Source organism: Sylvia atricapilla, chromosome 1 (assembly GCF_009819655.1).
Source record: "Sylvia atricapilla isolate bSylAtr1 chromosome 1, bSylAtr1.pri, whole genome shotgun sequence".
NCBI lineage: Eukaryota > Metazoa > Chordata > Aves > Passeriformes > Sylviidae > Sylvia > Sylvia atricapilla.
In genome coordinates this window covers 83,656,865-83,679,861 of record NC_089140.1, presented here as the reverse complement: position 1 = coordinate 83,679,861, position 22,997 = coordinate 83,656,865, and the positions used below count along the sequence as shown (strand labels likewise).

The window sequence follows — 22,997 nt, the reverse complement described above, 5'->3', positions numbered from 1 at the left end:
CCAAGGAACCAATATCACAAAAGCTTGTGTAATGTGGACTGACTCTTACCTGCCTAGGGCTTGTCACCTCTACAGCAAACTGATCTTTGGAAAGCAAACTGTCCTAGTGCAAAATGGAGTCAGAAAGGGATCCTTGAGTTCATTATAGAGGAAGAGGAAGAGGAGCCTGGTGGTCAGTCTCACTCCCTGTCACTCTCTTATTTATCTGCATTAAGACGTATGTTAGACACCTTCTCAAGTGAAGCGTTCTCTAAGAAAAGTTGATGTGCACTCTTGGTAAAGGATTGCAGTTTTTTATTTTCTTCTCATTCTTGGGTTATCTAAGTGTGATTGTTGGAACACAGTAGTCTTTCAAAATTGGAATAGATGCCTTTGAAATAGCACTCATCGACACAGCTGAGGAGAAATAAGCATTTTTCTAGTAACACTTGTGCACATTTTCCTTAAAATTTTCTTTTGAAATTCCTATGTAGATATTTTTATGAGGTTTCTTGTGTCCCCCAAAGCTAATGTGATTAAGTTAAATAGATCTTTTCGTACAAAAATACCATGGCATTTTAACTTCTAAGTTTATAGAAGTGTGGTAATCAGGGACTACATTATTCTGCCATTCTCTTTGGCTGATCTCCCTGCAGTATGGCACTAAGATTCTAAATTGTGATGTACAATAACACTACAAATCCAAATTCTCCTTAACCATACTAACATTTTCATTTTCAGCATTGTTGCAAATAGGTTTAAAGGCTGGTTTTCTGAAGCCATTGGTAGAAAAATCTGTATTTTATTTTTTGCAAGTAGTATACAGTACAGTATCAATTCTCTTAGTCTGAAGGAAAAGTTATGTTGAAGGAGGGAAGCAGATGAAGGTTGTGTCAGAGGATTTTCCATAACAAAGTTCATTTTGGGCAAAAGAAGCATCCTGTGTGACAAAGTGAATGAAGATGACAGTAGAGGTGCTAGAGTATATTTGGCTGCATTTGTTGAGTAAAGGACAGCTTTCTGGAAATGATAGCATAGGTAAAAATGTTAGAAAGTTATGGTGTGTTTCTGAAGCTCCCAGGCTCAATGTTGCTCAAAGGCTGCCATGTACTTTTACCAGGAATGGACTAGAATTAAAGTGAAGCTCCATGAAGAATCAAAAACTGAGGGAAGAAATCAATTATTCAGTATTATGGGGCAAAGTAGCAACGGAGATATTGTTTATAAGAAAACCCAAATAGTTCCATTATATCTACGTGCAGACAAGCCAGTTTGCTGTGAAAATAGAGTAAAAAATCTCAGGGTGTAAGTTTATTTCTTTAGTTTATGGGAAAGAATTAGCACTGATCTTTTTTTCAAGGAAGGACGTCAATTCCTTATTAATGGACTTCCTTCCATAAAAAGATAAGAAGTTTGTTTAGAAAGCTTTATTTATGTGCAACTGTTACTAACAGGAAGATCCTGCAAAAAGGGAACATGTTTATTTCCAGTGAAGCTAACACACTAATAGAAAATGAAAAGGTGGTATTCTGAACTTTCAAAAGGTTTTTTCTTTTCTAGCTGTCTAGTTCCATAATACTGTGTAGGGAATGAAGTCCTATAGCTGTTATGAACACCTGTAACTTTCTAACCCAGTCAGCCTGTTATTTTTAACCCATTGTTATGTTCCAGGCATAATGATTCTTTAGGGTGACATATATCTCACCTCCCTGCCTAGTGGTCCTAAACAGAAATTTCCACGAGTATAAAGACTGGGGTGTTTTAGTTTATGCTGTACATTTAGATTTCTTCCACTCACTTTTCTGCATGGGTGACTTATTGCAATATAATTTTACAATCTTAGAGCTTTTGTTCCTGTAGGGCTTAGGATAATTTATCTTCTTCTGGATAAGGCCCCTACAGTAACTTTATTTACTTTTTAGTGCAACAACATTAGTTTTCCGTGTCTATTTAAAGGTAGTGTTCCCTCTGTAACTGTTTTAAATCTACCCTAGAAAATATTCATGTCTGTTCAGAGTGTGCTGAATATGCACTAAGTGGGTTGCAAAGGAGTGCAGAGTCAAAGAAAGGAGTCTACAGATTTCTTCTCTGGAGACTTCACCCCTGTTTATCTTAAATATCTTCCATATGATGCTATTTAGAATAATGAGAAGTCACTTGAAAAAATAATCTTCAAAAGGCTAGGGTATGTAACAATTCCAGAAAAAATCCAGGAGATTTGATGTTTACGAAGCAAGGAGGTCCACTCCTTTCTTAAGTTGCAACACAGACCTCACACAATCCAATGAGTAGAGAAGAACAATGTAGGGGTACGTTAAAACTGAACACCCTGTGTAGTCTCTGCTCTGTCACAGCACTACAGAGGATGTCCTAGCAGAATTTCTACCCCCGATCCCAAAAAAGCATGCACCATGTTGACAAAATATAAGAGAAGACCTGTATGAGTATGACCTTGTAGACAGAATACACAGAGATAAGCCACATGTGAAATCTGACAGAGTTTCAGGCATCTCCTTAGAGGCTTATTCAGTGCTCTCTCCCTAACAGAAATGTGTGAAAGAAGTGTGTTTTTCTTGGAAAAAATATCCTTTTGGAAGAACCTGAAAGAACTGTGAAATTGAGTTGAGTCTCTAGGAAGTCAAGAGTATTGTGCACTTGCACAATAGTTCATGGGAATAATTACTTTTTTGTTTTTTTAACATGCATGGGGAAATACAGAAACTGCGGTGAGGGATATGATAAAGTTGACCTTTGGCTTTCCTTCAAGAGCATTGTCTGTAAAATGCAATGGTTTATTCAGAAGAAGTTCATGAGGTTTTTTGGAGACAGCATAGAGTTAGATGAGGACTCTTCAGTGCTTTCATGAGTATAAAAGCTCTGGTATCAACTTCAAATGTCAGAAATGCAACTTGTAGACTGTGATAAAAGAGCTGTGTGTTATTTCAGCTGCTACTGTTTTCAGAACAGATGCACTATAAATGTAACAGGAGGCATCAGGGATTTTTTTACTAGCCAGTCAAATTCCTGTACTAATAGAACAATAGAATGATATGCCAGATACAGTATTCTACCATTTGTGTCACAGACTTTTAGTTGCTACATGGCAAGGCAGTGGACTTAAATAAAAAATGTATTGATGTTTTTAGTACAAGTGAAGAACTGGACTCACACTTTTAGAAGGTTGTATTATAGGCCAGCACAACTCTGAGGTTTATTTACGTGTTTATGTAGTCTCCTGTATGTTGCTATAGACAAACTAATGTATATAGCATACGGTGGGTCTTTGCCCTGCTTCTTTCTCTTCTCCATTTAGATCTCAAAGTTGGGTTGCTGAGGATGGTTGTTGACTCTGAATTATTGGTCAAGACCATATTTTAGAGCAGAGTATTTGCATCCAGTGTTTGATCAACGCTGATATTTTCTCACCAATTATAACTTATTCATTGAAGAGTCTTACTCACCTGAACAAAAAGGCAAGAGAGCCAAAAAAACCCACAGGCTTACTCTCATGATTTCTGGCCGTTTTCTTTCCCATTATCTATAGTCAAACTAAACCAGTTCTATGCATAAATGAGAAGTTTGGTTTAGAGAATCATTATAACGTGAACAAATGTAAATGAGATTTTCATACCTTTCCTGGAGAAAATAAGATGCACTAAAATTTTTCAAAATGTCTTACTTATGTAGATGTTTTCAGTAATCTCTTGTGCTGAACACCACATAAGATGATCCTCTCCTCTCCTCTCCTCTCCTCTCCTCTCCTCTCCTCTCCTCTCCTCTCCTCTCCTCTCCTCTCCTCTCCTCTCCTCTCCTCTCCTCTCCTCTCCTCTCCTCTCCTCTCCTCTCCTCTCCTCTCCTCTCCTCTCCTCTCCTCTCCTCTCCTCTCCTCTCCTCTCCTCTCCTCTCCTCTCCTCTCCTCTCCTCTCCTCTCCTCTCCTCTCCTCTCCTCTCCTCTCCTCTCCTCTCCTCTCCTCTCCTCTCCTCTCCTCTCCTCTCCTCTCCTCTCCTCTCCTCAGTAGCCTCCTGCAAAGTACGCTGCCAGTGCACATTGCACTTGAAAGAGTGATGATTCTGCTGGCAGTCACTGACAGGAGTGCTGCAGAGCTGGCAGAACTGTGGGTTAAACATCTTGTCCATTTGGTAGCATATTCAGGCTTTTGGTAGGGTTGCCTTTCTCACAGCAGAATTTGTCTTACAGTACTATTTACTTTCCTTATAAATGTAAACCAGTATAAATAGAATACACCAGGGACTGAAATCTTAGGTCCTCCCTGTTTGGTTGAGCATATTAACAAGGAGGAAAAATACTCCAGTGAAATGTCCTTTCTGGAAGCCATTGAATTTCTACCCATCTTACAGACAACTCTGAAACACTTGAAATGACACTGTAAATGAGCACAGCATGTAGTGAAAACATACCTGGAATTCATTCTGCTAGCAAGAACCACAGAATAATATTCAAGCAGTAAAAATAAAGGAGAGGCAGAAAAGAAAATGTTTGACTAATGCTGAAATCATAATTGACATACTAAATTTTTTCAAATTGTTAATAATCTGTAGACTCATCCAAATTTTTAAAGTCATTTCCTGAATTTTCAGTTCTTAAATTTCCCATCTGTATGTGTGTATCCTACAGGTATGGAGTTGGAAGCTACTTGGAACTGTGACTCATAATCTTCCTTAAAAGTAAGATGTATTTTAAAACACTGGCCAAGATTTTTAGAAATGGTTAGCTCAGCTGTCCATAATTAGGAAGCTGATTTTGGAGCATGATGTTTTCTGAACTTCTAAGATGTCAGAAGCTACGTCTGGTTGCTCAGCAACTCAGTATCTGGCCAGTGTGATTTTAATATGATATTATTTTTCAGTGTGCCACCTTCTGTCACCAAAGGAGTTTAAATTGAGGTTGTTAATACAAAAATCTGAGCAAAGCAACCATTTCTTCCGTTAATGTCCCCCCAGCACAGCAGGGTTTTTGGCACAGTTATCTTTCATGCATCTTTGCACAAAGTGATAACCACTCATCCACCTTGCTTCTTTAAAGTCTAATGCCATGGATTTGTGGTTATCTGGCTGCAAGGATAATCTTGATTGATATAAAATCACACTGTTACTGTTCTCCTCAGGTTTTCAAAATGACATATTTCCCTGTGGCTGCAAATTAAGCCTTAAAGCCATGAACACACATCCTGTGGAACAGTGTAGAGTAAGTTCTTGCCATGTATATCTGTGTCAGTATGGATGCCACCAGTAGAGCTCTCTGTCTGTGTGCCCTGTGTGTCTTGAATCTGCTTTGTCCCTGGGTATTTCTAATAAATCTGATATTTCAAATAATAATACTCCTGCATCTGGGTTTGCCTCTGAGAAACTGCCAAGTCTTTTGGAAAAACTTGGGTTTGTGTGGATGACAGCCTTTTTTTGTTACAAATTTTCTTGGACTATGACAATTGTCATTTTGTAAGAGAAGCATGATATTGCAGGCACTGCAGTTGTGGGATGTTGAGGGACAGAAGAATCACAGCTGAATGAAAGCACCTACCATGGCTTCTTACAGAACTGAGACTTATTGTAGCCAGCTGTCTAAAACCCACTTTATTAACATTACCTCTAGAAGCACAGTACTCATATCAGCTTCTATTTCTTCTACTTCTACTTTTGTGCATCGACTGTAATTTGTTTTTGTCTAAATTTCACTCTGATCACAGTCCTGTGTCCCAAGAGGAAAAGTTTCAAATTATTTTAGATTTATCTGGTTGGTAGATCCTTTTTTTTGTAGAAGGTATTGGGGTTTTTTGGTACTGCAGCAGGGTACATTTATGCTATAGGTATTTTCTTCCCTTCTACATTGTACTTTATTTCACTACTTCTGTATAAGGTGCAAGGTAATGGGTAGTTCATGGGGGACATGTGACAGATGTATTCTGCTTTAATAAGAAGCTCAGAATGTAACAAAAGGGTGGATGGCTTCAGATCACTTATTTCCCTTTCATAGGTTACACCTAAACCAGAAATGTCCACTAAAAGTCAACATGATATGAATGCATGCTTTTTTTATCTTCTTTTAGAGAGGAAGGGAGGTTTCTCTTGACTGAAATGTCTTCTGGGTGAGGTCTTCTCAACCTTTTTCTTATGACACATTTCCTTTCTCCCTTAAGTGTTCTGTGAATGTATTTTCATTTTGCTTTGTGTTGGATTTTTTTGGGTTTTGTTTTGTCTTTTTTTTTTTTTTTTTCCTATGGAGCATCCAGAAGACTCCTTTGAGAATAACAGATACATTTTTTTTTCAGATTCTGAGGAAGGATGCAATGAATCAGATTTTGCTGTTGGAAAAAGCTCTTTCAAAATGCATCTTTAATTTCTGTAACCTACTGTATCTTCTAGGTCACTTCTCAGGTTTTTATAAGTTGCCTGAGAACATGAAAGCAGGATCTATTCAGAAGGAGGAGGGAGAACACTTGACTGACTTCAGTTTGTTTCAAATGTTGATTTAAAGTTAATTAATGACTGGGTTTATATGCTTTTTCAATTGTTCTGATTTAGATTTTAGTTTTGTGCACGGAAGCCTGAAATGTGAATGCTGCATGTTATTTTTAGAAGTGTCTTTGCCTTTGTTCATTAACTGAGGATGTAATGAGTGTTAGCTGTGATAGTCTCCAATCTTTGTGGCAGACTTGTTAGAATTCTCAGGCAATATGTGATATCTCTCCAACAGCATTTTTGTAATCAGGGCAGGGATATTGAATCTTTATTAAAGAGGCTCTTTCTCTGGAACACTGTTCAAATGCCTGAGTTACATAAGCCTTTAAGAAGGAAGCTAGTTTTTTGTACTAGAGTTTGAATATTGTGTGCTGGAGTGCACATTTTACTACTGTATGATGCCAAATTAAGAGGCTGAGGACTTCTTAGACAATTGGCATAGGGCAGTATTCTGTTAAGGTCAAAGAGTAGCTGTGTGAGCTCTCTCTGTTGATACTGATAAATAATTATTGATAAGCCAATTAAGAATGGAGATTATATTTGTTTTATTTGTTCTGTGTTTCACATCAAATTCATGTAGCAATTGCTTATTTTGAATGTACCAGGCTGCAAATACTGTATGGTAATTACAGAAAATTTTCCATTAGGCTTTTAGTATCTCTTTTTTTGGTGTGGGCTTTTCTTCCAGTCATTCTGCCTGACATTTTGGTTAGAAGCTAATTTATTCCATTTATGCATTTCTATGGATGTTGAGAGTTTATGGGTACCATGGGGTCGTTTATTCCTCTGTTCATAGAACCATATAGAAATAATTCATTTTGTCTTACTCTTTGGCCAGAGAGTTGCCTGTTAGTCTGGGATAGTAAAACAATTAAACTTGGCTTTACATTTTTCATGGGTTAAGGTTGCTAGCACAGATAGATAATGACCTTCAAGCTTGTCCAGTAACAGAGATAAGGAGTGCTCTTCAGTTCTTTGTCTAAGGAGCAGGCTGTAGCTCCTTTGAGCAGCAGCTATGCAAAGTATGTTCAAGATGATGCACTAGAGACTGCACTGCTATCTGAAACAGGAAAGATTGTATAAAATAACTGTGTCCGTAGTAAGTCTCTTTCTGCTATGTGCAGCAAAGAAATAGAGAAAAAAAATTACTGAATCATACAGTTAAATGCTGCCAATGCTGCATTCTTGGTTTCCATGAGGAAATTCAGAGAAAATAGGTGAAAGAGATAGTTGCTGTTTGGAAAGTGTAAGAGAAATTTAAATAAACCCCTGGCCTCCTTAGGTGGTTTATATACTGGAAAAATTACTAGAAATATAATAGAGAATTTAACCAGTTGGCATCTTTGTAAAGATAGCAAATAGTGTAAATGTAGCTTTAGTAAAGGAGAAGCCCTGCTTTAAAGTTCCCTTACTGTGCTCTTGATGCATTCAGCAAACAGATGGGTGTGATCTGGTTGATACAGTCTGTATGGGTTTCTACAAAGCTTCCAAGTTCCCTCATCAAGAATTTCAGAAGGAAACCAAGTCTCAGTTCCATAATAAATAAGGTCATCTTAGTCTTAGATAACAGACATGGAAGAAAAGAGAGATTGCAAGTTAGGACTAAATGATCTTCTCATCTGGTGGTGAAGTGTCGCAGCAGCCTTGGAGTACTTGACCATTCATGTTGATCATATTAAGAAGTGACCTGAAAAACAAACAGTAAAGTGAGAACTTTTATTGCTCCTATTTGAGTTATCTGCATAGCAAGGACCAAGGCTCACTATGAAGAGGAACAGTTGAAAGACTATATAGGACTTAGTGCTGGGAGCACTTGCAGATGAAAGTAGTTAAATTCATTGTGGGGAAGGGTGGAGTGGTATACAGGAGAAAAGGCTACTCTGAATTTTCCCTAACACCTTGTAAGGTACTGAATCTCTCAGTGGCAATAACTGATTAGGAAGATCATAAAATCAGAATAATTTTTTATTTGAAAAAAGTAATTTGAAAATTCATTAGCAGTCAAAAAAGTAAATCAGATTCAGAGCATTTTAGGAGAGGAAAAATGGGTAAAAAGGTAGTTTTATTACACCACTACATTATGAGCTTTTTTAGGCTGTCTTCAATGCTATAACAGTATTTACAGTACTATTTCAGAAGGATATTACAGAATAGGATGAGACTCGTGGAAGACCATTAAGGGTGATCAAAACTGTGGAGGAGTTTAGTACAGGGTCAATGATGCAACTTAAGTAAACCATGATCCTTCATCTTGAAAAAGTGTCTGAAGACTGTTGATAAGAATTTGACTTTTCAGCGAGCCATTACAAGAGCATTTGGAGCTAATAGGAAGCAGGAAAGCTCCCCGAGTCAAAGCATGTGGGTTTCATTGAATTGGTCACCAACATTGTTATATGGACATTAAAAGTTTGTGTGGGCTTAAGAGAAGACCGAACAAAGGCTGCAAGGATGACAAATCCATTATGAATTTTGAAAGATAAATCACACCAGGAAGTCCCTAAAATGAAGATGATTGGTGGTCACAGAAGTATTTGGGAGAAAGTAGTATTGAACATACCTTTCCTCTTCTTGTGCTGTCCTGTAGGTACCTGCCACAGTCTAATGAAGAAGCCTGAGCAGAACCTTTGATCTAACACATGCAGCTATTTTTGGAGAATACTGAAGAGAGTCCTACCCAAATAATTGTTTCATATGATCTGATATCACTCCAGAAAAGTCACTGGCAGTATTCACAATGACTTCACTAGGTCTTCTTATCATGGTAATTTGATGACCAGAAAAACATGTTTCTCATTAAAAACAGAAACAGCTGCCTCTGATTGCTATTCCCAATCATCAGTCTCTTTGTTTTGTGCTCCTAAGGGCAAAACTGCATTTGCAGAATGAAGCTGGAAGTTTTGCCAGTAAATCATAGGACCAATAAGAATTTTGCACTATGAACCCTAAAGCAACTTGCCTGGTATGCATTTTATGACTTGGTAGTGTAACTGCAGTATCAAAGAGCCCCACAGGACTCTGAGGGTCATACTTTCACGCCCCTTGGGCTGCATCTCCAATACTGAGATGTACTTAAGCAGCTTTTATTACAGGTTGCTGGGAACTGTGTGGGCAATGTCCAGTGGACTCTACAGGACATGTGGCTTTCACTGACAAAACAAAAAGCAGAATGAAAGATGTGATCCCTTTGCATTTCAAATCAGTATCAGATCCAGGTGCATGCCAGATATATTTTCTAAGTTGCAGGTCCACTGGGAAAGGAACCGTTGAGACACTTCTGTCTTGTTCAGTCATGGGGCTATTGTTTTACTTAGAAAATGATGATATTTCTACCTTTCAGAAGATAGAAAGTCAATCTCTTTGCATGTTCCCTCCATCTATCCACTTTGGCTTGAAGGATGAGGCAATATCTTTTTAAGAGCATATAAAGGTGGAGCTTTTATTAATGACTTTCACTTAATGGCCTTGTTGAAAAAGCCATGTACAAACTGTTCCCCTTCACAGACAAAATTTTGTGATGACATACATTAAGTTTTATAGAAACAACAGTCTCTGTAACCAATCATAAACCTGAAAAGTTTCATATATTTTGTATTTCCACTGAAGCTGAACCTGGCTAGTGCCATCCTGTTGTAGAGACCATTATCAAGGTGTACAGAACCAATTAGTAGAAACAAGAGTGAGTAGTAAAAGAAATCTGTGTTCTTTAAAATGCCATATACCATGGTAAATTACTAAGAAATTGAAACTGAACAATTAATTTCCACTTTTAAAGTGTTTTGTTCATCTTTAAAAGAGCTTTAAACATGACATTCAGTTATCTGAATGAGAAATATCCAGTCTTGTTCATGTCTTACAAAACAATAATCAGATCGCAAACATGAAGCCAGCTGACAGCACATCAGATAATGTTTGCTGTGCAGTTTGGATGCTTAATTTAGCTAACAGCTGCACTTTGGTTTGGATAAATGATGCAGGCCCAGATTAAAAGAAGAGAGTAAAGTGCAGTGATGGCTGAAGGCTTATCTTGCTGTCATGTAAAGCATGAAATTTAGGAAGGCTAAAAAAAGCTGCTAGAGAAAGGGAGTAATTTGTACTTCTTTTTATGATAGAAACCGCTCCAAAAATTAATTCCAGTGTATGCGCACTTAAATGCATTAATTCTTTTAAAGTAGTTATTAAAAACTACAGCTTAAGTGATACATGCAGTGTAGTGACTACTTTCTCTACATCAGTAGAGGGTATGTTGTATTTTAATACTGCATTACAGAATTTTCTTCTCTGTACCTCTGAAGAAATTCTGTTCTTTGAAGCCAAACTGCTACCCATCCTCTTTATTGTTCCTAATGCTCAACTTCATGTTGCTGCATATTTATTTACTAACAGCATGTGTCTCATTAAAAAAAAAAAAAAAAAGGGGGTAAAATGCATTTTAATTACTTTAGGCAGCTCTTTTTTTAGGCAGCCAACTTACTTTCCAACTGCTTTTTTTCCCCTCCTTTTCTTTCATTTTTTTTTCTGTAATTTTAAATAGAGTAAGGTGTCACAGTGTGATGAATTATTTAAAAGGAGTCTAAGCTTTCTCCATCAAGAAGCAATTAACTACTACTGGTTATATTTTTTTTTCCTGAAGCTTGGCCAGTAGGAACTAGGATGCTAATTCAGAATTTCAGTAGAGGTTTTTGTATTAGGGAGAAGGTACACCCTCTCAGAAGTGCAGTTGGAGATGAGACTCATTTTGCAACACCCCTTTGAGAATATCTTTAGTCAGATAATGTTCACAGTTAATTAATAGGTTTTTCACCAGAAGAATTAAAAATTTTGAAGTGTGATTTAAAATGTCTTTTTACATTGTAGGGGGACTCCACTGTGGCTTTTTTGCAGTTTCAGAAATGGGGTTTTTGCAACTTTGTCTGGGAAATAGATGCAATGTCAGTTCAGTGGTGATTTAAATTGCTTACCTCTTTAACTGAAGGCTGGACTTCGTGAAATGCTTGGATAGGCTGTTACTTTAGAGGGGTTGGAGAATGTCATTACAAAATCTTGTAAGGTTCCTCCATGGTCTACTTTCCTGTTGCTTTTTGAAAAGTAGTCCAGTCCTGCACTCCAACCTGTGTAGATATAAGCTCTGAATTGACACCAAAGTTGGAGAGACCTGGTGATGGTTAATATATATGCAAGAACACAAGCAAGGTGAGCTTGCAGTGTCTTTATATAAAAATTTAACATACATAACATAATAATCATGAAAAAACGCAAGATTTGTTTGGCAGGAAGACTTCCATTATTTCTGAAGAAAACATATGTCTTGAGAGTTGAATCCTTGAATTATGTGCAAGAAAAATTCTTGGAATAGTCTTTTTGCCAGCATCAATAGCGTTCTTGATCTTTTGCAATAATCCAGTTGCTTCTGGCTGTGAGTTCGTGGTTCACCTGCCAACTATTTCTGAACAGACTATACTACCTGCCTTGGGAATGATACCACAACTCACCATCTGGTGAGATCATGATAGGATCACTTGACCTCCACATGTGGTCTCTGTCAAGCACTTCATTGAAAACTGGCAAGACATTAGGGCCAGAACATACTGTTCTGTGCAGCCCTGAATTTTGGCAGGGTTGCAACGCTCAGTAAGTAAACTTCATCTGGCTTGCAAGTCTCAGACAAATAGAACAGGCTGATGTCATCGTAAGCTTTAACTCTCATTAAAGAAGAAAGTATGTGTCGAGTAATTATGAGGCTTTGTTGGGCACGGTATTTAGGGGAAGTTAATAGACAAAGATCATTTTGAGCAGCGAGACTTCTGAAGAGCTGGCATTCAATGAGTGATGAAAAATGACCCTAGCACTGTGCTTAATTTAGAAACTGGGTTTGCATCACTTTTCAGACTTTGCTTGTAACTCCACTTTACATAGATCCTAAATTAAAAAGGTAAAAAATTACAGAATAGAAAAATTAACAAAGTGAATGTGTGCTGTGTCAATCAGGTTTAATTTTGTGGCTTAATAGCATAGTCATTGTTTAGCCAAATTAGAAAATAAGGGAAAACATCACAGGTATAATAAAAATAAAAAAGTGTTCTCTGCTACTTCAAGCTATTTTTCACAGAATCATGGAAGTCTTAGGGATGGAAGGGACATCTGGAGATCATCAAGTCCAAACCCCCTCCAACCCTAGAGCAGGTTACGCAGGAACACATTCAGAGGGGTTCTGTCCCAGACAGGGAGACTCCACAACCTCCCTGGACAACCTGTTTCTGTGCTCTGCCACTCTCAAGGTAAAGAAGTTCTTTCTCATGCGGAGGTGCAACTTCGTGTGTTTTAATTTATGGCCATTGCTCCTCATCTTGTCACAGGGCACCACAGTAAAGGTTCTGGCATCATCCTCTTTACAGTTGCCATAGGTCACTTAGAGAAATAGACACCTCATTTTGTTTGCAGTATGCCTGCCTTAATGAGAATGGAATTTCTCACATCCTGAGACCCAGTAGACAACCCCTGAGTCCTGTTCAGCTCTGTGTTGCTGACACTTCCAGGTGTGACTAACAAGCAATGTGCCATGATGTGTTCTTCAAACAAGTCTTTATAGCAGAATCTGTTTGTAATTTTGGATAATAAAATTTTACACTTGTGGGGGGTAGCTATGTAGAGCCATGTTATGCTACAGTCCTGATAATAGATCTAATTGTTACTGTGGTACCACTTGGCTATTGTCGCCTCTTCATGCTTTGAGACTGTGGAAAAAGAGGCTTTTGGCTGGCATTCGTAAGTGCTGGAAAGAACTAGACTTGAGTGGGAATTTGAAGGGAGCATTGGGAAGGCATGGCAGAAATGAGATGATCATTAAGGGTCCCTTCTAACCCAAACCTTTCTGTGGACCTATCAAATCAGAAAGGAATCAGGAACTATCACTTGACTTATTGCCTAAACCATGGTTCCCAGGCATTCCATATACCTGTAGAAGAAGAAGGCTTATAGAAGCGGGTACAGCACTGGAAATAATCATATACATTTTTCTCTAAATTGAGAATACTGCCAAGGTGATTTCCTAGGTCTTAGTGCTAAGCACTAGAAATTTAACTTGGCTATCTCTAAAGAAGAAAATGTTAAGTCTAGGGGAAAACCTAAAAGCTCTAGTGAAATATGTCTCTTACTGGAAGTAGGAAGGATAGTGTTCTCCTTGCTCCTTGTCATATGTTTGTGTGAATTCTCTTCCACATTCTAGCCCTAACAAAATTTAGTCTACAGCACATCCTTCTTGCAAAAAAGAAGATGCAAAACAACTTTTGCAAATCTTCATGGTATCTCTGAGATTTTTAAGGACAGACAAGCATCTTCATGATATCTCTGAGATTTTTAAGGACAGACAAGCAGCCTATAATCCAGGATGTGAGACTGAGAAAGAAAAGACAACAATATATGAAATTCTTCATCTAGTGCCTTTCCAAAAGGCAGTCACTTAAGAAGATGACATTGATCATATCAAATTAATTGACAAAGTTGTCAGAAGAAATATGAAATGCACTGCTACTGTACATCTTACACTCTTATTAATGTTCATTTGTTCTATTAATTGTACAGTTCTAACTAAAAAAAAGTGCACAAATATTAAATTAAAGTCTAGATGTTGATTTTACATTTTTTGTTTAAATTCTCTAGAGGAGAAGTGAATATTGGTAGCAAATCAGCTTGTGGTGGTTTTAAAATGTGATTTTTAAGTGTTTGGGGGGGTTGTTTCTTTTCCCCCCCTAAATGAAGACATAAATGAGGAGAATTACATTGTATTCTGAGAAACAGAGGAAGTTCAATTCTTTGCCAAAGCAAACATCCGCAGACTTGTGTAGTCTACATGTTTCAATGCATGTGAAAATATTTGGTGTTGTAGAGTGATTTCCTTGAGTGGAAATAATAGTGCAGCTAGAAATGAGATTTTGCAAAGAAGGAAATCACGGCTATCTTAGTAATTTAACATCTCAGATTTGTTTATGGATAGTTTCCTGTCTGACACATTTAACTGAACAAGTTAAAGGGTTTAAAGATTAGAATGACATTAATTTTTAACTGTCCTTGACTGTGACATTTCACAAAGGGTGTGTTCTATAAAAACAGATGGAAAAATGAGCTTGCCCCTTCACCTTGTACTGGCTTTCTTGTGTTAACTGATTTAGCTTTCTGTCACCCATCAGCCAAGTATTCAAGGACATGCTTGCCTTTTGTCATCTTCATTTTGTGAATAAAATAGCGCAAGAACATAGCAATTTCTGTAAAATCCAGTATTACTAACCTTTTATCTATTATTGAGACTGAAGGTTTTTTTGGAGTTAGAGCTTGATTTTTGATAATTAAAATTAAATTTGGTTATAAAATTCTGTTTAACAACCAAGTTATATAATTTTTTTAAAAATCTGAAATTAGGCATTATAGACAAAATTATGGATTATGATATGTGATTAAAATATTAATGGAAGGGGTATTTTCAAAAGGCAGATGCAGTTTTCACTCCAACTCTAAGACAGATTTCCCACAGTGCTTGAATGCTTCCAGTGGTAAAGCAGCTCAGAAGCTGAGGCAGGGGTAGAGCTGATGGTACAGGAGTACAGCTGGGATGCAGCCATCAGGTGGGACAGACACCTGCGCAGTGCAGGGGAACATGCTGCAGAGTTTCAAAATCAGGAGGAAGCCTCCTAGTAGAGAATGGTGTTGTCAGGACTGAAACGTGGTTATCCTGTTCCAAGAGTTGCTCGCTATTATTGTGGACTTAAACCCAAGTTGGCAGTAGCTTGGGAGTCTCCCATCTAAATCTGTTCCCCAGGAGAGTGATGTGTCCAGAGTTACACAAGCTGTCATGTTTGGTCGGTCCAAATATCAGTCCTGCTATCCCAGCATACTTATTCTTATGGCTTACTTAAGCCTTTTATTATTCATTTTATTGCCAGGCTTGTGAGATCCAACACATCAACATGTACAGAAGTTAAATGACCAATGCAGAGAAACTGTTTGCTAATTTCTAAAGTGTAGTTATTTCTATGCATCTTACCAAATTGACAAGTTTTCCAAATAATACTTTCTTTAAAAGTGTTTCAGTGTGCTAGATTTTTTATTTTCTCTGTATCTGTTGTTTCGGTAATACATTGTTTTGTTGCATGGTATCCTAGTAAATACTTTAGATGACCCCCACAAATTGCATTCTGCAACGTAAGGAGACACTTCTGGCAAACATCAGACTGCTGTCTTTGAATGCAATTTCCAATATACTTGTGTTTTAGTGCACTTGTGTCCTTATGGATTAAATATTCATCTTTTAATCAAATTAATCACGATACTACCCAACAAGGAAAAAGGCAGAGAAATTCAGTGCTAAGTATACAATTTTATTCAACATAGCTTGCAATGGTCAGCCTCATGAGTTGCTCATACACCCAGTCTTGAGAGCTCACTGAATTTTCCTTTGTCAGTATATGCCAGTGAAAAGATTAATGGTGTATGACCTGCCCAAGGAATATTAGGCACATGAGTAAATGTTGTGTAAGACGCATTAACGTTCAGTTGGGACTTCTTGTGGTTTCTAGTGCTAGGCATGTTGAAGCATCTGTTGCCCTGTGAAAATGCAGAATCAGCTGGGCAGAATAGCTTTTATATCATCAAGTTTAGTGGACAGATTTATGTCTCCATTCCGTAGCTGAACAATTTATCTGTCTGATTTTCCTAGAACGACTCTTGGATCAAAATATTTTCTTCTCAAATGCTTTAAGTTATGTCATAGGAATATGTCTTTAAATCTAAACCCATAAATCTTACTTACATACAAATCTACCACTTGTCTTTCCTAGAATATTATAAGGGATTAGTGCCATTATAGTTATATCAGGAGTTTAAAGCCAATTAATGAAATGTGTCTTTTTTCTTTTAGAACTTCTTGTAAAATAGCTCTTAATTATTTCAAGATCTCTTAAATTTTTTTGCAAGGGTAAGAGGTTTGAGATGGTTCCACACACAGTTTGGGATGATACTGTTGTTCATTCAGTTACAGGTTAGCTCTCAGTTCTTTTGCTTTGGATTGCATTTAAACATTTTGGAAATTCAGTAGGCATTCTGACCCCACACGATATCACCTGCAGGTGTATCAGAATCTGGCTTACTTGAATCCGAGTGTGTGTCTAGTCATCCAAATGTGGGATGATGGAACCACTTTGTAATGAGGGTGATTGAATCCATATATCATTTTTCCAGTCTTTTTTCTTTACCTCTAAAAATAATTTCTACAGTCATTCACTGTTTTCATGAATAAGACAATTTGTATACAGGTTAGTCAATTCCTCTATAAAACAATAAGAGATCCTGACATGTAACATTGCATAAAAAGGAGAAAGAAGCTTTATAAGGACTTTCTTCATACAATTTATATCATATGCCATACAATTTTTTGTTTGCATATGCTCAACAATCATCTGACATCCCTTAAAAGCAATTCTTATTCCAAACAGGATTCTATTGCTGATATATCTGTATCATCTGTAGCTATGTTGTTTGAGCAGGAAGAAAATTGCTTTAAGGAGAATTTTTTTAAATATCAAAACTGGAAAATTCTTTGGTTTTCAAGATTTTTCATTTTCTATGGCAAAATGATAGGAATGAAAGTGAAAGGGAAAAATCTGTTGCCATAAGACAAATGTTTCTTGAAATGGTTATAAAAATACTGGAAAGAGTGGTTTGAGTTTTGAAACACAAACTACACAAGTTTATGGTACAGTTTCTTGCCTACAGAAGGAGGCTCAATTTTGGGAGCCATAAACCTGCAGTGAATTTGGACCTAGTTTGGTCAGTAGATAAAAGAAAGTTGGCATTTACCAGATGACTTACTACTTTTATAAATAATCATTTCTGTTAGAAAGTTTAAAAGGGAAGGGCTGACAAATACAAAGCCAGTTTCTGGCCTGTAAGTAGATGACAGGGAAGGCAGAGGTGTGGAGCTCACACTGAAATTTTATCTGAGAACCTCCTTGTCTTTGAATGCTTGATAAATTTTCAGTGGTGGTGACTTTTGTTTCCTTGGGCCTCCTTAAATATTTTTCATTACTTCATATTCATTGCAATCTGACCCAAAGAAAATACTGGACTTAATGAGGAAACTTAAACTCAGTGTACACATGCAGTCTTACAATGTCCACAGATTGTTTGCAAGTAGGATGACTGTGAAATGCCACTGATAGAAAATTTCAAGCATTGGCCTTGTAGGATTTTTTCCACACAATTTTGACAAATAGCCTCCCCATGATGTTGTTGTTATGCTCTAAATATATTCTCAAGTCTTATCTAGAGCCCTTAAATTTTGTTAAGTATGTTGAGCTTTCACAGTAGGAAAACACATTCAGCACATTGCTCAGATATTTTGTCTGCAATATTGGAAGTATTTTTCAAAGAGCATGTGAGCTCTGAATGTGATGAAATTATTATTATTATTATTATTATTATTATTATTATTATTATTATTATTAGTGGTCTTATCAGTAGTGGAAGAGAAATTACACTATATTTTATATTTGGGTGCTTTTGACTTCTTTTATTCATCTCCAGTTCATGGTATTTAATTACAGTCGGAACTTAATTAACATCTTTACAAATTATGAATTCATTGTAACAGGAGCTGATCTGATATTTCTTGTTGATAAATATAGGTGAAGCACAAGTGCTAAGACTAGGAAGTACTGTGTTAGACTCACAGAGGGGCTCCTGTAACAAAGTTTCAGTGGGAAATTACTCTGAATAATGTTGGAAAGGCTTAATTTCGTTATAAAAGAAGCATCCAGCCATAACAAATTATTTTCAAGTTCTATTGGTTTTGTATATACAATTGGAAGAAAGAAACAGAATGTTCTTTGTGCTTTTTTCCATTTATGTTTAGCTTCATAGGTTTACCGAAATTGGGATTAAAGAAAAGATACTTTTAACATTTTTTATGACCTGTTCTTGAACTAGACACTTCTTATATATATTGTAGCGTGACTGGCTTTAAACAAGCTTTTCATCTTCTTTATGGTGTTTGTGAAGAATACTGCACTTAGCTGACAGTATAATAAAAGCATTTTTGTGTGTATTTCACCAAACTTTCATTATTGCAGTCGTGCACTGGCTATTTCCTAGCGTATTCTTTAACTGTAGCAGCGTGATAGGTACATCTATCTAATGTTCCTCAGAAGACTGGACTAAGTAAGAATACATGGAGCTGAAAAGGATAGGCTGACTTTTAACAAGGATCTTCTCTTTATAGTTATGTGTCTTTGTGGGTTTGACTATATCAAGCTAACACCCTTCACTCATCTGGTAGTTGGAGAAGGGTGATTAGTGATCTCTATCATTTTAAGTGGGAAGACACATTTCCTTACTTTCTGCCTTGATTCTCAAGATTTCCTAGCTTTATATTTTAAACCACCAGTCTAAACAGTTCTTATCCTAAAATAAAATTACTTTTCTGTCTAGGGAGAGAGGAGTGAAGGTGGAACCTGCAAAATGCCATTAACTGCAAAAGTCAGGCTTGTACCTGTGAACTGTTGGGAAAGTTCAGATGGTGCCTGTCTGCCAGATGATTCAAGTTCTCCATAGCTACTGAACTTTGCAGTCTTTGTAGTAATCAAAGTCCCCATTTAGATGATTTTTTTTCCTGTAAGGTAGTATCCTGAAAAATCAAGATACAGTTTGAAGTGCCTACATGTTGTTAGTTACTTAAAATGTAGGGCAGAACAATGTTTTTGGGTTTTTTTCAAAGTACGTATTTGCCAGCTTCTTCAGTGGAGAAGACTGCAGTGTTAGATGGCTGTCCTTGGTGTAATTCCCCTCAAAACCAAAGCCTGATGAGTCTGTTTGACTGCATGGAGTCTTCCATGTTCAGCTCAATATTGGGCATTCTCTTTCAGCTTCAGTTTGTTGTGATTAGTTCCTAATCAGGCAGTTTCCTTGTCAGGGGAAGTGTCCCATCTTAATAACATTGGGCAAAAGTTTTTCAGTGGAGCACTAAAATTTTGCTATATCCATTTCAAGCATTTGATGTGGTGCTCTTTTCTGCTTATAAGTCCAATGTTTTTTAAATTCAATGAAGTTCGGTGACCGAAATTTAAGTCCACAAAATCAGTTACCAGCTAGTTACTCCTAACATTATTGCCCATTTACTATGCCTAACTTTGTCTAGAGTGGTCTCACTGGCTTTAGTCATGCACTATATCTGGTGGAAATTTAAAATAAAATGCTGACATAATCCATGATAGTAGGAATTAGGTCCAGGACACCTTTCTTTTCCACCCTTGTTAGGTGTGAAACTGCAGCTCATCCTGGTTGCTGTGCTCTATGTCCAATGTAGTTATTACCAAGTTTCTCCCATGCAATCTGCAGATTCATAAAGGGACAGAGAGTGTTCGGTTGCCATGTGGCATCGTGGTTAAAGCATAATCCTCAGAAGTGAGAACAAAAGGTTTGTTTTTTTTTTAATGTAAGACCTTCCTGAGTGCTTTTGAAAAGGAAGGCTAAATGAAGGAGACTCTTTTCATATCCTAATCTTTGTAAAATTCATTTATTGTCAGATTTTTTTACTCAGCATAGGAAAGGAAACCTGTAAATGAGTGCAGTTCCTCTGAATTCTGGTGGTAGATTTAAGCAGTATGAAACTACTATTTGTTTAAAGAAGTTGCCCATTGCAATTGTATTTTAAAGGCCCATTAAGCCTCTGGTTTAAAGGAAATATGATTAATATGATCGTTGGTGTTTTAATTTTTATTTTTACTAGTGAGGCCTTTGAAATAGTAGAAAACTATCTGTGATTCTGTATATTAGATACAGGAGTATTGGGACAGACAGAGCAGTTAAGTCAAAGAACTGGAGACTTCTTTGGAGGAATGCCAGCAGCATGTCATATGTGGGCAGCCACCATCACTCTCTGCCTCAGCAAAGCCTGGTAATGACTAGTGTTGTCAGTACCTTTCAAATATAAAAATTCCACAGGTTTTCCTACATGGTTTTATTATTACTGTTTTTAATGGAAAAAGGAAATAGAACTAAGTTCCAACAAGCTACAGAAAATATTATGCAACCCAGTGAAACCCAAGTCATTTGTAGTAACACTTTTTGTATTTTTAAAAGCAGCATAAACAGTAATGAATTCTTGGCATAACAACCAGCATGTTGCAGTTATTGGAAGCCAAGGTGTTACAGATCTTAAAAAGCATGTCTGTGAAGTCCAGTAGGCATGAATAGGGTACAGTGTGATCTCCTATCGTCATGCAAGCAAACATTCAATTCTGATTCTTCTCTCAGACAAGATTTGGAGAGGAAAGTAAAAGAAATGAGAAAGAGTTTATTCACTATTCATGCCAATTGGAGTATTTAACCATCTTTTAAGGTTTGAGGAAACCAATGGAAAAAGAAGATCGTGTCATGGCTCAAGTTTAACAACACACATAGTGTCATACTCTGCTTTGCTGAGTGTTGGACTCTCTAGTTCACTTTTTCCAGAACCATCAAATGCCTACCAGACTGGTATTTTTGCTGTGACACTCATCTGCAGTTCTTGTCTCTTTCCTTTTCTGAGTGTATTACTGTAATTCTTTAATCTCTGGTTGTCACGATAAATGTTCATTATAAATATACTGTGCTGAAAAATTAGATCATATGGCAAACACTATTTTTTTGATTGTTGAAAAATTACATCAACAAAATACGTTCTTTACTGTGCTTATCTTTCAACTTTTTTAGGTATCACAAGGAGCATCCCTGAATGATTTAAGGAAAAAGAAGAGGCGTGCCCCTCTTCCACCAGCTGCATCTGCTCCACCCACTCCTGCCATGCCAAACAGGACAGAAGACAGGGAAGACAAGAGGAAGAGCACAATGGGTGAGAGGCATTCTTTTCTCCTGAATAACCCTATTCATGTGCTTTCAATGCTTGCTATTTGACGTTGCCTTAATTCTGTTATGCTGTGAGTTTGGAAACTTTTGTAACTTGAGGAAAAAAACTTCATTTCTCTGCAGAATGAAAGTCTGGAAATAAGTGTTTGTATAGTGCCTCTTCTTTTTTTTTTTTTTTTTTTTTTTTTTTTTAATGGCACCATTCAGAGAAGCAAAAGGTAGTAAAATGCAGATAACACTCATCAGTGTGTTTGAATATTTGGCACAAACTTTATATCTAAAAGCACTTGCCCTGGGCCTATTCTGCGCCTTGAAGGTCATGATTGGTTTGCTGTTAAATGGAAATGCTAATAAATGGCCAGGCAATACTAAATACATCTGAAGTCATGAAGTTCTGCTAGAACCAAAGTACAGTCAGCTTGGTTCAGTGTTTCCTCATGTTTCTAAAGCTTGAAGACGTTTGATTTTCATATAATCTTCCAACAGTTTGACATCAACTGCTCATATAAAGGTTGATGTTTTTTAAAATTTGGTCCTCACTTTTATTATAAATCAGTGTCTGACGAGTCTTTAGCTAATCAGTAGAAGAAAAGAACTGATGCTCTCAAAGGAATGCCATATGTACCTAGACTCAACAAAAGAAACTGTGGCTTCAGCTACATGCGGCACCACATTTACTCGCACAGGAAAACTGAAAATCATTCTCCCAGACCTCTGTTGTTATCTGCCTGGTCACTCCTTCAGGTTGGTGAGAGCTTTGCCTGAGTGAGGACTCCAGGATTATGCTTCTAGCAAGCAAAGTGATTTTATAATGAGTCAAATTATGAGATAATGACCCTGCATATTGGAACTCATTTTTCAGTACATTAAGAGAATCATTCTTCAAGTGCCATAATGCACTCAGTGCACTTCAGTTCATGCCTTTGACCTCATGTTTCATAAAATGCCTAAGACATACAGATATGACATTCTGTCATACATAATTGCTTACATTACAAATGCCTCACAGTTTAGAAAGAAACCTCTTGGCTTTGTTCCAACATTTATTTTCAGTAAATGCTTCACATTTAATGCCTCAGCATTTATGTAGCAGCAGGAGTCCATTACCATGTGACATATTCGACTCCACTGACATCTCTTATTTAAACTCTCTAAGGGCACTGTTACTGCGGGGCCATATAACACAGGAGTTTTCAGAAAATTGCCTTACTTTTAATCACTACACATGTCACACTCTACGACTTCTCACACTTTGCCCTACTACTGGTCACTTTTGGATGACAGTTGTTGCTTTAAGTTTTTATAAGTGCCTTTTTTTTTTTTTTTTTTTTTTTTTTTTTTTTTTTTTTTTTTTTTTTTTGTATTGATGCTCAAATGTTACAGATGAGATACAGCAGAGCAGAGCTACTTCTAGTCTGTTCAGTAGTGTGTAAATAAGTGCTTGCTGGCAAGACTCTGCTCCTGTAGGATTCTGTAGTATCGTTTCCTTTAATGGAGCCTTATTATTTTACACTGACAAAGAACTCGTCCCACAGTAGCCCTGTCTTTAGTGCTTTTTGTTTTCTGCTACTTTCTTGAATGAATGTGTTCATTAACAAGAAAAAATGCTACAGCCAGAGAGGGTTGGTAAAACAGCCTCTCTTCAGGGCCCT

The 22,997-nt window shown here is 37.1% G+C and overlaps 1 protein-coding gene across 5 annotated transcripts in view; it reads left to right on the top strand.

The window, feature by feature from the left end:
* The window catches only part of COBL (cordon-bleu WH2 repeat protein), a 158,842-nt gene that overhangs the window by 84,387 nt on the left and 51,458 nt on the right, over positions 1-22,997 (top strand). For all 5 annotated transcript variants that reach the window (XM_066326938.1, XM_066326929.1, XM_066326918.1 and 2 more), the window contains one exon: positions 21,193-21,331. In XM_066326938.1, coding sequence (XP_066183035.1) covers positions 21,193-21,331 — 139 coding nt within the window. The remainder of the gene's footprint in view (positions 1-21,192; positions 21,332-22,997) is intronic.